The sequence below is a fragment of the Abramis brama genome, assembly GCF_963993115.1.
Source record: "Abramis brama genome assembly, chromosome: 5".
Classification (NCBI taxonomy): Eukaryota; Metazoa; Chordata; class Actinopteri; order Cypriniformes; family Leuciscidae; genus Abramis; species Abramis brama.
In genome coordinates, this window is record NC_139967.1 from 1,433,576 (window position 1) to 1,452,500 (window position 18,925).

Consider the following 18,925-nt stretch of genomic DNA (forward strand, 5'->3'; position numbering starts at 1 on the left):
GAATAAATAAATTAAATAAGATTAAATAATATTACAATAATAATAAAAATGACAAAAGCACAATTAAAAATAAACATGCGTATATATATATATATATATAAATATATATATATATAAAAAAGAGACAAAACACTGAATATGAAGAACTGGACTGGATTAAAGCCTACCGGCCGCGATCTGGATCTTGCAGTTTGATTCCAGCTGAATTCTTGTGATCTGTTCGCCGCCCCGTCCGATTACTGACACACAATAAAGACACAGAGCTCAACTTCTGTTAGGACTAAAACATCTCTGACAGAAGACGACGGACACACGTTTCTCAATGGTCAAAGCACATATATGTAGAGAACATCAACAGAAGCAAGTGACAAACAACAGCTGAAATTTATTACTTTTAAAAAATTAACTTGGTCAATACAAAAATCTGTCACAAATGTATTTTTTTTTAATGATTCATCCACAAACAATTAAATAAAAGGGCAACATTTCATCATAGAGAAGCTGCATTAGATTTCTGCAAACCCATTTGATTATAAAGCCCAAATATGAACATTATCTATCGGAAAAACATTGCACTCAGATCTTCAGTACTTACTGAATCCAACCATCTTATCAGGCACTTTGTAGTCTTCTGTTATTATAGCCCTAAACAAACAACACACACACTGTAAATATCAACCTAAGATTATTGTAGAACAGTTTTAATGAATAAAAGCGCTCACCTTGTACCATGTACCATTGCACCGAGTTGGTTCGCCACTTAGATGAAGAAAAAAGAAAAAGTGCTTTAGTATTAATTACTGATAAATACACAGAATATCGTCTCAGCCAAAAGTGACTCCAAACCCAAGGACATTTTCTCAAGTAATGCATCAACTACACTAGCATAATTCCTTCCATTAGCTCCGTTTCCATCCAAAGTTGTGAATTTAACTTTGGAATATCGCATAAAACATTTGCGAATAAAGCAGCGTTTCCATCCCATATGTTCAAGAGAACATGAGTTGCATTTGAGCGTCAGACGAAACAAACGCCGTCATGTTCTCTTGCGTTCGGATGCTGGTGTTCGGGAACACACTCGTGTGAGACGCTTCTGAAAATAACTTAAACGTATAAAATGTTTTTTTTATGAAAAATGCGCAAAAACACGATTTTCAATTTTTATATGAAATATATATTTCAAAACATGTTTAATCTTAATATGTGAGAAAATCAAACCCATAAATTAAAATAAGCTGTGCTCCAAATTTGAGCTTGATATCTCATAAAATGAGCTTTGAGTGAGATTGTGTTCGGCCGCAGTACCAAACGCTTCCACTAGAGGAAACTCATTTCCAGTTCATTTTCAACGCGCTCATTATTGACCATGAAGAGCACAAGTGTGACTATTCTTTTAGGTCAATTTAAACTTTTCGAATCATATACATGATTTTTTTTCATGCAAAAAACCTTGCAAAACCCAAGTTTCGTACCATTCCGATGAAGTAAAAAATAAAAAGTAAAAAAGAAATTTAAAAAAGTAACATTTTCCGCTCAAAAATTACCATACAGCGCCAGAGGGTTAAGATGCGTTCAGTGCATAGATAAAGGTTATATATAATGTAGTATAACTGGTTACTATTATTCATGAGATCATTCAGTGCATTATAAGGCGCATTACAAGGCGTAATTACTGCATTAAAACACTTTTATAATGCATTAGGTAACACTATTTTACAATGTCCTTGTTACATGTACTTACCATAGTAATAACAGTAAATTATGCATAATTACATGCAACTAACCCTCAACCAAATCCTAATCCTACCCTAACCCTATAGTAAGTACATGAAGTTGCTTAATATTACTCAGTACTTAAATATATAATTACACTAATAATGACACCTTAAAATAAAGTGTAACCATGCATTATATATAAGGGCTACTTTATTTTAAGGGGTCATTGTTAAAGTGTAATTATATATTTAAGTACTGAGTAATATTAAGCAATACTATAGGGTTTGGTTGAGGGTTAGTTGCATGTAATTACGCATAATTGACTGTTATTACTTTGGTAAGTACATGTAACGTAACAAGAACACTGTAAAATAAAGCGTTACCCAAGTAAAAGTTGAGTAACAGAATAATGAAAAACACATTTCATGTAGTTTTTAAGCCTCAATGGCCGCAGCGTTCGGTCGACTCATTGTTTTTAATGTTTGTTGTGCTTTAAACGCCTCCAGCGCTCGACACAAATCTGCAACCCACAGAAACAGGTTTCACTTCCTGAAAGACCTCACACTTGCTGTTTGTACCTCTTTCGCAAGCAGTTCAAGAACAGAAGCAGCGATCAATGCCTCGTGCGGGAAAACACTGTCAAAGGGCAAAGCTTCATAAAGTCCTGCATTGATTTCACAGTTATTCTACATGTGTCCCATTAGAGTCCGCCGATCAACACCGACACGACATCGGCTGAAACCGCTCGTGCGTTCAGATTTCAGATCAGTGTATTCTCATCAAGTGTTGCAAGGCTTTTTACCTCCTTCATCCAGAGAGCGTTTCTGGCCGCCGTAGCCATAGAGCGAAGCATCGACGACTGGGGACGAGTTGTTCAGATGCGGAATCTGCTCTCCACTCATCTTAGCAATCTAGAAGACATCAGAGAAACACACACACTCATCTTAGCAATCTAGAAGACATCAGAGAAACACACACACTCATCTTAGCAATCTAGAAGACATCAGAGAAACACACATCTGTTATAGACATCTTCATTATTTTACAGTCACTGTAACAGGAGTCAAGCAATGAAATAAGTGGCATTCAAAAATAAATATATAATAAATAATATAATAAATAAATAATAGCTATATTATATATTAATTATTAAAAAAAAATTGTGCATTGGATTACAATTTTTGTTTAAATATATGTGATTGATAAATGCAAACATGATGATTTAAACAAAAGCATGAGTTCTTCATTTACAGTCACTGAATTAACAACAGGAGGAAAGCAAGGAAATATGCTATTCAAAAATAAATGCAAAAAAGCTATTATATGTGTTAATTATATATTTTTTTGCATTGATTACAATTTGTTTAAATATATGTGATTGATAAATGCAAATTACAAACATTTAACATTATTCAATTAAAATTACTAACAGAAGTATAGCAATGAAATATACATGCAATTCAAAAAATAAATAAAAAGCAAAAAAGCTATTTTTATATATATAAAATATTTGTAAAATAAATTATATTTTTTTTATATATATAAAAATATATGAGCATACATATATACATACACTTTTTTTATACATGTTTATTTAAACTCTGAATCAACATGCACCAATGCTACATTTTTCTAAATGTTAATCATTTGTTAAACAAGTTTTCATTACTTCAATGAGCTCATTATATCTGCATTAAATTACTACATTGTTTAAATTGATACATTTTTCACTAACTGTGATTTTGTATATGTACATTTCTGAAATGCATAACTTAGTTTCCTCTGATAAAAGATCACTCTAAATTGTAAAATGGACTCATGCATTTTCTGTAAAGCTGCTTTGAAATGATGTGAAGTGTTTTTTTTGCATTCTTTTTTAATTGCATTTATATTTTATCGTCATGTTTGTTTGCATATTGCATTACAATTTTTGTTTAAAATATATATGATTGATGCAAATGAACATGACGATTTAAACAAAAATAAGTCATTTGATCATTCTTGCTTAACAAATATTATTAAAAAAATCACCATTACCAACAGGAGTATAGTAATGAAATATAAATGCAATTAAAAATAAATAAATGCAAAAAGATATATATTATATAATTATATATTTTGCATTGCAATTTTTAGTTGAAATATATAAATGAATGATACAAACATGACGATTTAAACAAAAGCATGTAATTTTATCATTATTGCTTCAGCATAAACATTATTTTACAGTATTTATTTTAAACCACTGCATTACAAACAGGAATTAGTTCCTCTAAAAGGAGTTCCTAGAGCTAAAATCATTCCCAGTTCCTGCGGTGCGTTTATAGCAGAGGGGGCGGAGCTTCAGATTCTAGAGAGCATTTGATTGGACAGAAGATGTGATGAGAAGCGGTGATGTCATTAAAATCCCTGATCCGTTTTAGCGGAAGTGAGAGACTAAGTTTTAAATGCTTATATCTCCTAAATGCAAATTCTGTCATTGTTTTGGAAGCGCATTCATCAGCTTAAACTTACACAGATATTAAAGTGAACAGTCTCTCCTCAAGCTGACAGGCTTTGACAGAGTATTTAAACAATGTAGTAATTTAATGCAGATATAATAAGCTCATTAAAGTAATGAATACTTGTTTGTTAACAAATGATTATGACATTTAGAAAAATTTAGCATTGGTGCATGTTGATTCAGAGTTTAAATAAACATTATATATAAAAAAAGTATATATATATTTTTTATATATAAAAAATATATAATTTTTATTTTAAAAATATTTTATATATATAAAAATAGCTTTTTTGCTTTTATTATTTTTTGAATTGCATGTATATTTCATTGCTATAATTCTGTTAGTAATTTTAATTGAATACCAATAAATTATAGATGCAATGCCTTTTTTTTTTGCGGTTGCAGTAATCATGAACACTTCATAATGTTATGAATCAATTTACAGATGTTTGTATGCGAGCGCAATCTAACACACTGTTTGTACTAGAGGTCATACACATTCATCCGACAAATCACACCGGTACTTCAAACACTATGAATGAAATGCACTTTATAACCTTTCATAAAGCGTTTCTGACCAGTGCACGTCATGAACGCTTTACGATAGGTTATAATAACGCACGGCTTTCATTAGTAAAGCATTTCATTCACTGCAGAAAATAAAGTGTTGAAATGCAAGTTTTTATAGGCTATAAATGGCTGAAAATGACAGAAATTAAAGTGTTTTGCTGCACTGAAGAGTTAGAGTTACACTAAACTGAAACATCCAGAAAATGAAGAACAAAAAGCAGAGAAATCTGGGCGTTAATACCAGTTAATACTCCATTGCATTAGACTGGTGCATGCAAGAAAAGCACTGTTAAACTCAAAGCAAGAGGCCATTTTGAGGAGAAAGACTTGAGTGGGGTAGAGAGAGAGAGAGAGGCCGGTCTCCACCTCTTCCCTCCAGCTAAACCCTCTTTCTAGGGAATGCTGGGAAGGAATGCCAGCTATGCGAGTGCCTGGATAAACGAGCGACCCAAGGGAAAGTCTCCAGTGAAATGCAGGAGTCGGTAAACAGCAGTCGAGAGGAACACTGGCCACTTGTTGAGCACCCGCCCGTTCACGCACGAGGAGTGAACTCAATGTAGGTCAATGGAGCCCGTTAATTACCCATGATGCAACAAGCCTAACACCTAACAACAGGGCAGATACGTCCATGTCAGAGTCAGCGACACAACGCGTGCGATCACGGGCGGAGAAACGAGCCTTGACTTCTGGATCACGGATGATCAACACATTCAGACCTGGTTTGATTGTTGAGTTAAACGTGAAGGTTTTTAAAACTCGACAGCTGTCACTGCATGGCATGGGTGGACCTGATTATGCAACATGTTCACATGCACGTCATCACAAATCAAACACACACCAGCACTCGTTTCTAGCGCAGGGCAAACTACAGATAAAGTGCGTTGTGACACGCTGATAAATCAGGTCGTAAAGACACGAGTATAACGATAAAATATAAATGCAATGCACACAAAAAGCAGAAATTGCATTTTTTGTTGTAAATTAAGGTGTGCAGGTTTTTTGAAGGTAATTTAAAGACCTTTTTTAAAGAACATTTTAAGGAATGCATTGAAGAGTTCCCAATATATGCTCTCTAAATGTAAATGTCCAGGGAGAAACACACTGAGATGCATTAGAAACACTTCAGAGTTTGAACAACTGGCGTTCTTCCTCAATATGTGGGTCTTTCTTTGCATTGCAAATCAACATGCATTTCCTTAACATGCAAAAACTCTTGTTATCTGTGAAACTTATTTAAAAAAAAAAGGAGTTTATGATTAAAACAAGCAAATATCCGCCAGTGGAATTATAAGCTCACTTAATTTTGTCTTCATTTTACATCTGCATCTCAAGCAAATGTATATTGATTTTAAGTATTAAATACTAAGGAAGATGTTCACTTTTGCAATGCATGCAACATTTAATGTCATGACTTTATGAATTTATGCTCTGAATTAAGACCTTTTTAAACCCTAATTTGTGTCATTTAGACTTTTTAAGACCCGCAGAAACCCTGTATGTATGTGTGTACATATATATATAAAATACATATGATATTTACCTTTACATGATTCAGAATTATTCATACTGTATAATGACGCAAACACGATTTAAACAAAAGCGCTCGTTTCTGTCGCAGGACCACGAGCTACAGACGCGCTGATAAACCCGGTCTCGAGTGTAAACAGTGTGTGTTTTCCACGGTGAAACGGGCCTGTGATTCTGGACGCGAGCCCAGGTCTATATTCCCCCAGAGCTGATAAAAGCTAAAGCACAGGGCGTCCGGCTCGCTCTGAACACACGAGAGGAAAACTCACGGCTGGCCACAGGTGTCCAGGGTCATGTGACACGGACGGAGGCCAAAAACTGCTCTTACATGATCAACTATCTGAAGATTAAAGCAGCAAAACATCACAGAACAATTATGAGAAAAGAAAAGGGTTAAAACATATTATTAGACAGAAATAAGGAGGTTGGAACAGGGTTGTTGTAGTTGACTAAACGAAAACCATAATAAAATTGTTACTCGAAATCAAACAAACGTTGGCTGAAAATATTTTAAGAAACATTTTATTTGAGCTAATTGCCAACATTTTTTCCATTTAGTTGCACTAAAATAAACTAAAACTGAAATAAGTTTATAAAAAAAAAAGTAAAAAAAATGACAATTACAAAAAAACTAAATTGCTAAAACTATGAAATCAAAATCTCTCGAATTTTTCTCGAAATCAAATAAACGTCAACAAATAAAATATTTAAACATTTTATTTGAGCTAATTGCCTAACATTTCCATTTTCATTTAGTTAAACTTGATCCACTAAAGTAAACTAAAACAAGTGTATAAAAACTAGAAGTAGAAAAAAATTGCTAAATTGCTAAAACTTTTGCTAAAAAATGAACAGTTTTTATAAAACTTTGTTAAAAGGAAACCAATAAGAATATAAAAAATAAAAACCAATTAATACTTCTAACAGCTTGTAACGAAACTTAAAAACGTGACCGTCCCGACGTCCTCGCTTGCCTCTGAAAGCCTGGCGACTGATTTTAATGTGAATTATGACTGAGGCAACTAAAAAACGCAGATTTAAGTCTGAAGTGCCTTGGAACGCGCAGCTTCGTTTGATGCGTTGACGTAATTTCCACTGACACAGGAAGAGAAGGCGGGACATATTGAGTGGCTCCTCCCCCTTTTCAAATAGCCAATAGCGTTTAGTTTATTTTGACGGCGCTGAGAACGCCAGAGCTCATAGTGCTCACATTCTCCGCGTTCATTAGTTTACGATCTGTCTAAAACATTATTAGACAGAACTGTTACACATATAAAGTAGACAGTGATGAAGAGTTATTAGCGTATGCCGTGTGTGTGATGTCCAGTGTTGCTGAGCAGAAATACATAATCATGTTTCTCTGTTCTCCTCAGAGTCGTGTTGGATTTTCTCCTCAGCGTAAAGATTAAGAGCTCCATCTATCACTGTTTTACATGTTCGTAGAGTTAGTTTCTGGAGTAAATATACAGGCTTTAATCTGTGTTTAGCTTTTTTTTAAATGGCGGGTTCTGGTGTTTCGCGTGCGTTCGGCCAATCAGCGAACACTACCGTCACGGATAGTTCCTATAGCGCTGGTTTAGACCGACTCTGAAGGAGTAAATGAGTTCCTCTAAAAGGAGTTCCTAGAACTAAAATCATTCCCAGTTCCTGCGGTGCGTTTATAGCAGAGGGGGCGGAGCTTCAGATTCTAGAGCATTTGATTGGACAGAAGATGTGATGAGAAGCGGTGATGTCATTAAAATCCCTGATCCGTTTTAGCGGAAGTGAGAGACTATTAAAGTTTTAAATGCTTATATCTCCTAAATGCAAATTTTGTCATTGTTTTGGAAGCGCATTCATCAGCTTAAGCCTAGCATATTCATGCTAATGGCTAAAGAGAGTACATTTTGATTTCAGGGGGCCTTTAAACGCGGAACTTACACAGATATTAAAGTGAACAGTCTCTCCTCAAGCTGACAGGCTTTGACAGAGTATTGATCCGTCAGGCGCCGCCTCACAAGCACCGGCACTCTGGAGACTTTCCAATGAAGTCATGCAAGCATTCAGAGACGACAACTCCACTGAACTGCACTCACAGCTCCAAACCGGCTCAGGAACACAGTCACTCGCTTTCAGGTGCACGTGCACGTCACAAATAAGCAGAAATAATGGAATATTCATGCAGCGTATGTGCTCACGGCTGGTTTTTCATGTTATGCAAACGTGGCGCGGCACATGCATGAGTGACTGGTGTCCGAGAGGCTCATGTTCACAGCTCACGCGTCTCTCTGACTGACGCGCGTCACGACAGCTGCAGCCGCTCACGCTACAGCAATCCTCAGATACAGTACGGGAACAATCAGATACACTACTACTGTGAAGAGTTACCCCAACTTTACCACAGTGCTCATATGAGCAGATATACTACATGCAATGCTAATAGTCAAATTAAGATTATGATTATTAAAAGTGTCCATATGAGCAGATATACTACATGCAAAACTAAATATAATGGTAAAATGAAGATTATGGTTATTAAATGTGCTAATATGAGCAGATATAGTACATGCAATGCTATACGTAATGGTAAAATGAAGATTATGATTCATAAATGTGTCCATACGAGCAGATATACTACATGCAAAACTAAATATAATGGTAAAATGAAGATTATGATTATTAAATGTGCTAATATGAGCAGATATACTACATGCAAAACTATATGTAATGGTTAAAATAAATTAAGAATATGATTATTAAAAGTGCTAATATGAGCAGATATACTACATGCAATACTAAATATAATGGTAAAATGAAGATTATGATTATTAAAAGTGCTAATATGAGCAGATATACTACATGCAAAACTATATGTAATGGTTAAAATAAATTAAGAATATGATTATTAAAAGTGCTAATATGAGCAGATATACTACATGCAAAACTATACGAAATGGTAAAATGAAGATTATGATTCATAAATGTGTCCATACGAGCAGATATACTACATGCAATACTAAATATAATGGTAAAATGAAGATTATGATTCATAAATGTGTCCATACGAGCAGATATACTACATGCAAAACTAAATATAATGGTAAAATGAAGATTATGATTATTAAATGTGCTAATATGAGCAGATATACTACATGCAAAACTATATGTAATGTAAAAAATAAATGAAGAATATGGTTATTAAAAGTGCTAATACGAGCAGATATACTACATGCAAAACTATACGAAATGGTAAAATGAAGATTATGGTTATCAAATGTGCTCATATGAGCAGATATACTACATGCAATACAATATGGAATGGTAAAATGAGGATTATGATTATTAAAAGTGCTAATATGAGCAGATATACAACATGCACAGCCACATGTGAAGGTAAATTGAGGATTTTGATGATTGTGAGCAGAAGCACAAGGCCACGCTGCTCTGAAGGACACAAACCCTTGCGATGTGCAACACACACTGTGACAGATGAAGTTTTCCTTGAATCCTAAAACTGGCCGGAGCACATGATCATCGGTGTGGATTCACTACACGAGTGTGTGTGAGTGAGTGTGTGTGCGCGCGCTTAGCACAAGTGTCAACGTGCACAACAAACTTCACACTGCGCACTTTCCGTCGGTTTGCGCAACGCGAGGAGTGTGTTGTGTCGGAGTGTGTTGCGCGTGTGTTCGCGTGAGTCGAAGTAAGTTGTAAAACGTGTGCATGACAACAACAGGTTGCAGCAGTTTGTTCCTGGTGTTTCTGTAGTTTCTGATCGAGTAGATCGCAATAAAGTTGTTGTCAATGTCGGCAGCGTTAAGTTGTGTTTGATTCTTCCGCGCGTAAATTGTGTTTTATAGTTGTTGAGTTGTGGCCTTAATCTGTGTGAGTGAGTGTGTGTGTGTGTGTGTGTGCTGGAGTTTAAAAGCTCATCCAGCACTAGCAGCTAACAGGCTACACACACACACACTCACGCCAAACGCGCACTCATTAAACACACACAAACACACACAGACGCGTGCGGTCGTCTACACACACATGCTGGCGTGTGTACCTGTCGCGCACGGTGAAACGGGTCCGTGAATCCGTCAGCCTTCATCCCGGCCTGAGCCACCGAGGCCTGTCCCTGCACCAGCTCCGCCATCATCATCATCACACACACACTCACACACACAAGTGCATAAACACACACACGGCGTACACGACCGACCCCGGAACAGGAAACAGCTCGACGGAACAACGCGAGACTTGAGAGGGAGACGAGACTCTGCGAGATTTCACACACGTGGTTCTAACAGCACTGAAAGAGTTCATTTTATTGCTTTTTTTGTTACTTAACCTGATCACACTTGATCATTTAGTCGTTAGCAAGTATTTTATTTAGTGTACATCTTCACTTCATTTCAATTAATTTATTAATCTACTAAGTTTTTATTTCTTATTTTGTGCAACATTTTGTGACTGCTATTTTTAATAATTTTCATGTGAAGCCCTTTGAATTATTGTAGCCTATGTATATATATGTAAAAAATAACAATTTGTAAATATATATATATATATGTTATATATGTGTGTGTAACAATTTTTTTTACACATACTGTATATAACAATTTTTTTTATAATATATAAAATATAGGCTAATATACGTATGCATATATAACAAAAATGTTACATATATAATGTCTGTGTGTGTATATATATATATGTGTGTGTGTAGCCTATATATATATATATATAACATAAAACTTTTAAATATGTGTGTATATATATAAAAAACATTTTTTAAATATTTCAAATTCAGAAAATTGTTACTTGTCCAGACATCACATGCATTTAGTCAATTTAAATTTTATGAAGTATGATTTTCATATTAGTGCTAATATGTATATAACTAAACTGAATTACTGTGATCTACCTTAACTTTAACTAATACAAGGTAAATAAAAAAATGACAACGGCATATTCCATCGCATCATGAAATCTTCATGTTACTGGGTAAATTATTATTAACTGATCAATTAATAGGTGAATCAATGAAAAACTAAGAGGAAAGGTGTCATATATTCACAATTCTTTAGCAAACATTTGCTTTGGTCCAGCACTGGCGTGAGTCACGTTTATGGTTATGATGAACTCATTCAGCACATGTGCGAACATCTGAGAACATCTGGCAGGAACTGTGGGCGTAACAACTGCAAAATTGCCATCAATTTTAGACCTGCTTATGCAAATCGGTTTCGTCGGCTGAATGAGTGACAGGCGTGAGTGTAAGTGTGAAATCTCAGATCAGAAATAATAACTGTGGAAAGTTCATCAATTATTAAATTAGTTCTATTCATCTATACAGCAGTTCTACAGAGAACAGAGATGCGTCAGTACAGCAGATCAGTAGGCCTAGTATTGTTGAACATTAAGTGTCTCCAACTAAGCCAGAGGCGATTGTTTTTAAGTATAAACTGCATGGAAGTTATATTAGTTCTATTTATCATTTTCTAACAGGCATTTTTTTGTGTGCAATTTTTGCAGCTGCAAACACTGTAAAATATTCCCCAAATCAACTTCAAAAAGTTCAGTTGCTGCCTTACATTTCTTTAAGTACAATCAAATTGGCTGTACAAGTCATTTCAACTCATTTTTTTCAAGTTTTGTTTAGTTGAATTTCGTATAACTTAAAAGTTGAAATACTCCTTTGATGACTTTTTGTCTCTTTTTTTTAATACGATTTTTGTCACTTGTTTTATATGGAAGCTTGTTTCCGCCACCGAATAAAAATAAAAAAAAGGTAATTGCGACTTTTTACTCAGAATTGTGTGTTATAAAGTCAGATATAAAGCCGCAATTGCGGAAAAAAGTCAGAATTGCAAGATATAAAGTTGCAATTGCGAGTTATAAAGTCAGAATTATGTGATATAAAGTTGCAATTGCGAGTTATAAAGTCAGAATTACGTGCTATAAAGTTGCAATTGTGAGTAATAAAGTCAGAATTATGCGATATAAAGTTGCAATTGCGAGTTATAAAGTCAGAATTACTAGATATAAAGTTGCAATTGCGAATTATAAAGTCAGAATTATGTTATATAAAGTTGCAATTGCGAGTTATAAAGTCAGAATTACGTGCTATAAAGTTGCAATTGTGAGTAATAAAGTCAGAATTATGTGATATAAAGTTGCAATTGCGAGTTACAAAGTCAGAATTACTAGATATAAAGTTGCAATTGCGAGTTATAAAGTCAGAATTACGTGCTATAAAGTTGCAATTGCGAGTAATAAAGTCAGAATTATGTGATATAAAGTTGCAATTGCGAGTTATAAAGTCAGAATTGCGAGATATAAAGTTGCAATTGCGAGTTATAAAGACAGAATTATGTGATATAAAGTTGCAATTGCGAGTTATAAAGTCAGAATTATCTGATATAAAGTTGCAATTGCGAGTTATAAAGTCAGAATTACGAGATATAAAGTTGCAATTGCGAGTTATAAAGACAGAATTGCGAGATATAAAGTTGCAATTGCAAGTTATAAAGTCAGAATTACTAGATATAAAGTGGCAATTGCGAGTAATAAAGTCAGAATTATGTGATATAAAGTTGCAATTGCGGTTATAAAGTCAGAATTACGTGCTATAAAGTTGCAATTGTGAGTAATAAAGTCAGAATTATGTGATATAAAGTTGCAATTGCGAGTTATAAAGTCAGAATTACGAGATATAAAGTTGCAATTGTGAGTTATAAAGACAGAATTGCGAGATATAAAGTTGCAATTGCGAGTAATAAAGTCAGAATTACTAGATATAAAGTTGCAATTGCGAGTTATAAAGTCAGAATTGCGAGACATAAACTTGCAATTGTGATATAAAAAGTCGCAATTATCTTTTAAAATGTTTTATTCTGTGGCGGAAACAAGCTTTTAAGCATAAACTGCTTATTTTACACACACAAAAAAACGATGGGTTAAAAACAACCCAACCGTGGTCAGTTTGGCGACCCAGCACAGGGTTGTTTTGACCCAGCAGGGTTGGGAAAAATGGGTTTTTTTTGTATGGTCAACTTCAAATGTTGACTACTGTAATATGGGTTGGAAATTAAACCCATAAATCTTGGTAATCACCAAATCACTTTTACACACACGACTATCAAAAGGTCAAAAAAGTTTATTTAAAACAAAAGCAAGATCAATAGTCAAAAGTAACAACAACAAAGCGCTATACAAATAAATGTGAATTTAATTTAATCAATGTGAGAAGAAATGCAGAAAAGAATGACAATATATATTTATGACCCTGGACCACAAAACCAGTCACATGGGTCAGTTTGTTAAAATTGAGGTTTATACATCATCTAAAAGCTGAAGAAATATGATTGATGTGTGGTTTGTTATGATTGGACAATATTTGGCTGAGATACAACTATTGTAAATCTGGAATCTGAGGGTGCAAAAAAATCTAAACATTGAGAAAATCTCCTTTAAAGTTGTGCATTTATGTTGGCGATTGTGCTGCATTCACTCACAAAAATGTGTTTGATATATTTACAGTAGGAAATGTACAAAATATCTTCATGGAACATGATCTTTAATGAATATCCTCATGATTTTTGGCATAAAAGAAAAATCGAAAATTCTGACTCATATTTTGACATTGTTATACCCCTACTATTTTTTTTCATATGTATACAGTTGTTGATTTGTCATTCTTTTCTGTCTATATATATATATATATATATATATATATATATATATATATATATATATATATATATATATGTGTGTGTGTGTATATATACAGTAGTCAACATCTGAAGTGGATCAAAACCTTTCATCAAAGTTATACATGAATTTTGAACAATACTTGTCTTAGGACAACTTTACTGAACTTTTTTGATCGACTTCAAATGTTGACTACTGTATGTACGTATATAGTACGTATATATATATATATTCAGAGAGAGAGAGAGAGAGAGAGAGAGAGGGAGGCATTTTTGCAAATCAACTGCAAGTAATTTCCAGCTGCATATGAGCAATAAAAGTTTGCAAAATCATGTTGACCGCCTCAAGAATAAACAGGTCTATAGAGATATTGCTTTACATCCACCTGTCCACCCGAGGCGCTTCATCTCTGCTGTTCTGCTCATGACCGGACTAATGGTTTGGCACAGGACCTGATCTGGTGCTCAGATGCCGAACACACACACACACACACACACACACACACACATTGACATTATCTGCAGGTGTGTGTGCTCGAGGGCTAAAAGTGCATCAGTAATGGCTCTTCTGCAAGCAGTTATGAGTATGACACAAAGGGCTGCTCAAATATCCATGTCTGCATTTCTGCATTCATAATCATAGTGTCATAATCCACAGCCGTGAGATCTGGAGAGACACACACATGTTCATGTTACAAACTCTACACACGTTTGATTCTGGCCATTATCACGGCAGAATTATCGAACAGAACTGCACAGTTCACCAACGTTTCTCATGTGAAATATGTTGATAACGGTGAAAACACAAATCCATGTAATATTCGCATGGAAGTTACACAACAACTGTATGATCCGACATGTGAAGAAATCTGTCAGTTTCCACCACACTACAATAAAACTATTATGCTGTCCCGCAAAGAAGATAAAATAAACTTACAGAAGAGAAGAAATGACTGAATAAAGTCGATATTTTGTTTTTTGCTCACAAAAAGTATTCTCGTCGCTTCATAAAATTAAGGTTGAGCCACTGTAGTCACATGGACTGTTTTAACGATGTATTACATGGGCCTTCATGGTGTTCATTAAATATCTGTCAATGGAGCCATCGGATTTCATCAAAAATATCTTCATTTGTGTTCTGAAGATGAACGAAGGTCTTGCGGGTTTGGAACGACACGAGGGAGAGTAATTACTGACAGAAGCTGTGTCCCAAATGATGCACTTATGCACTATGTACTCAACCGTGTAGTGTATGAACTTTATGGGCCCTATCTTGCACCCAGCGCAAATGACTTTGTACACGACGCATGAATCATTCCTATTTCTTACCCGACGCACAGCTGACTTTTCCCTCCACAGACGCACGTCAGTAAATTAGGGAATGAACTTGCGCTCCCGGGGGCGGTTCAGTGAAAAGAGGAGGCGTGTTCCGGCGCAAACGTTCCCTGGTGCTATTTTGCAGTTTCAGAAAACAATTCCGCCACTGACCAGGAGAAACTAGAGGTCTGCTACCCGACCCGAGCCCGACGGGTCCCGAAAAATGTGCGGGTTTCGGGTCGGGTTCAGGTTAATGTTTATTGAACAGCCTCGGGTTCCGGTTTGTAACTAAGAAAAACTACATAGGCTATATATAGTTTGCGTGCCGTGTGCTTTGCCTGCTTGCTGTGTTGTGGTGACCGGCACGCGCGAGAGAGAAAGTTGCGTGCGCATGATGTGCAATGTGTGCATAGCGGTTTCTTCTCGCTAATATTTTAAAATAATATTTTAAATAAAAGTGCTTAAAAAAAACATTTCGTTTGTATATATATATATATACAAACGAAATGTTTTTTTTAAAAGCACTTTTTTTTTTTTATATATATTTTTTTCAAGTTATGTTTTTGGTCTTTTTTGTGCCTTTATTTGATAGGACAGTAGAGATTTTGACAGGAAAGCATGGGGTGGAGAGAGAGGGGAAGGGGATCGGCAAAAGGACCTCGAGCTGGGAATCGAACTCGGGTCGCCGGAGGCGCAGTTGCGCTATATGTCGGCGCGTTAACCATGGGGCTATTGGCGCCGACACTTTTTTTTTTTTTTTAAATAAAATATTTTATATCACTTTTATCTTTTATAAAAAAAACATTTCGTCTGTATATATATATACAAACGAAATGTTTTTTTTAAAAGCACTTTTATTTAAGTTATTGCTGTTGTTCATTTAATTTGTTTTAAAATTCACATTTCATCCAGAGCGGTTTCTTCTCGCTTTGCAATGTTTTCACTTTCTTCTCGATGTGCAATGTGTGCATAGGCTACACAGACCACAGACACACAGGCTCTCTCTCTCAAAAAATGGTATTTATTTGCTGTGAGAAATAGAGTGGACCTCGGGTTCGGGCTTAACATGTAAATGTAATTGTCGGGTCGGGTCGGGTTAAATGATCGCGGGTACGGGCCGGGTTCGGGCTTCAGTTTAAAGCCCGTGCAGACCTCTAGGAGAAACCTCGTCTAAAGTCAGTGGCGCGTTGCGCATGTTATTCAGATGCTATTTTAAGGGCGCATGCTTGGCCATAATCAATGTAGCGTGAGCACAACGCACACACACTTTGCTTCTCTCATCTACACAGATGCAGCAGTTTTCATTTTTAGAAAACCATACATTATTACAAGGAACAATATTTCACGTGAGGGAAATCATTGTGGTGTCCATGAAGATGTGAAAAAGTCTAGTTTACACATTTACCCAAATTATCATACGCCTGTTTAACCGAAGCTAATCTGGGTGTGTTTCTCCATCCCCAATGTCACTTCTCTGTGTTTTACGGCCCTGACGAGAACGCCGGTCTCCTCGGCTGTGAACCGCTCCTGCAAATCCGCCGTTATAATAGCAATCCGCCATGGAACAAGCGCGCCTGCTCTTAAAGGGAATGTGAGATGACGCTCTGATTGGTTTATTTCACGTTACGCCCAAACCACACCTATGAGTAATGAAGCGACTTCAGACCAACACATTTTAGATTTGCGTCGAGATCCGCCCACAAAGTTACTTGCGTTTCACGCTTGATACTTGCGTTTCAGATCGTTAAAATAGGGCCCAATAAGTTTATTTTGTCATTCAACATCGGAGTCTGAAAGCCCGTAATTAAATCGGTGACAGTCGAGTGTATGAAGTGTCCAATGTTCCACACTTTGTTTTTTCGGTTAAATAAGTGCATCATCCGGGAACTTAAAGCGTTAGTTCACCCAGAAATGAAAGTTCTGTCAGTGATTACTCTCCCTCATGTAGTTCAACCCCGTCAGACTCTCGTTCATCTTCAGACACAAATGAAGATATTTCTGATTAAATCTGAGAGCTGTCTCACTCCTCCATAGGCTTCTCTGTTATTGAAACTTGCCGGTCCAGAAAGTTAGTAAAGACAATTTTTAAAATAGTCCAGTGTCTACAGCGGCTCAACCTTAAGTTCTTCTGGGTCGTACGTCAGAACGGAGGCTCACTATTGGCCGACGCTGGTCATGTGTGTGATGCTGGCCAATAGTGAGCCTCCGTTCTGACGTACGACCCAGAAGCGCTGCGCTGTTACACTACCTGAACTCACTCAGAGACACACAGAAGAACATGAAGAGTTGAATAAAGTCGTTAGTTTTGTTTGTTTTTGTGCACAGAAAGTATTCTCGTCGCTTGATGAACTTAAGGTTGAGCCGCTGTAGTCACTGGACTATTTTAAACATTGTCTTTACTAACTTTCTGGACCGGCAAGTTTCAATAACAGAGAAGCCTATGGAGGAGTGAGACAGCTCTCAGATTTACTCAACAATATCTTCATTTGTGTTCTGAAGATGAACGAGAGTCTGACGGGGTTGAACAACATGAGGGAGAGTAATTACTGACAGAACTTTCATTTCTAGGTGAACTAACGCTTTAAAGTGCACTTTTTCTTTTTAGTATTCTCAGTGTGAACACACACACTACTCGCACTATTTAGACTACAGAATGGCGTAGAATAGTGCACAAGTACGCGATTTGGGACGCACCTAGAATGGGTGAACAAACCCTTAAAGCATATTAAAAACAGCACAACATTAAAAGCTTTAAGAGTGTCGATTTAAATAAGGTGTAGATCTCCAGTGCTCCTGATCTGCAGATTCTCCACCAACACGGATTTAAAAAACCAAGACCAAGAAACTTTCAGACGCTTTTAAGAGCAGGTAAACACACTGCGGTCGCCGTCCGCGTTTCCTGCTCCTTCTCGCGTCCCGTTCGCTCGTAACCTCGGACACTTTACGTGATTCCTCTCGGTTTAGACACTCTCAGCGACTCAATTACACAGAGACCCTGCGGTGAAAATTACGGATGTTTTTCCACAGTTTCTATCTTTCCTCTGGGACGCTTTGACCCCGTCCCTGCTGTTCGCCAAAACACACACTCACACACACACACACACACCATCCCTCCCTCATTTCTTCTTTCTTCCAATCCAGCTCTTATTCTCCTCCACCTGTCCTGTTTTTGTGTGTGTGTGTGTGTGTGTGTGAGTGTGTGTGTGTGTGGTTTATTGTATTGGCATCGGTGGCTGTGAGGTAATAACAGGTAAACGCAGTTGTTTGTGCACTTCTCCCAGCATGCTCTAAGAGCGAATGACTTCTGTTGTCAATTTCCATTCAGCGTCGTCCAGTGATTATACCGGTGTGGGAGGAACTGGACGAGCCATGAAAGCTTTCTGTGCAAACCATTCTCAAACATATGCACACATCAAGAGGAACAACCTGACGCTTTTTGCCTGAAAGCTTCACAGAAACATCCATTAGAGTTCATATAATCACGCTGTGCATTCCAGAGACGACTCTAGGGTCCGATCTTAAAGACCCTTTATGCCAAAAATGTTCTATATAAGGAGAAAAGTATGAATACTTTCATGTTTAATTGGTTATTTCAATGTTTTTCTACTGA

The 18,925-nt window shown here is 36.3% G+C and overlaps 1 protein-coding gene across 6 annotated transcripts in view; it reads right to left on the reverse strand.

The window, feature by feature from the left end:
• fubp3 (far upstream element (FUSE) binding protein 3) overlaps positions 1-10,530 on the reverse strand; it is a 37,354-nt gene extending 26,824 nt beyond the window's left edge. For 3 of the 6 annotated variants that reach the window (XM_084113699.1, XM_084113695.1, XM_084113696.1), the window contains exons 1-5: positions 10,350-10,504; positions 2,519-2,627; positions 723-759; positions 596-645; positions 168-239 (exon numbers count right to left, since the gene is read on the reverse strand). In XM_084113699.1, coding sequence (XP_083969825.1) covers positions 168-239; positions 596-645; positions 723-759; positions 2,519-2,627; positions 10,350-10,448 — 367 coding nt within the window. In that variant the 5' untranslated portion in view covers positions 10,449-10,504. Of the gene's footprint in view, positions 1-167; positions 240-595; positions 646-722; positions 760-2,518; positions 2,628-10,349 lie in introns of all 6 variants that reach the window. The other 3 variants (XM_084113698.1, XM_084113694.1, XM_084113697.1) reach the window with 2 other exon arrangements.
• Between the last annotated feature and the right edge of the window lie 8,395 nt (positions 10,531-18,925).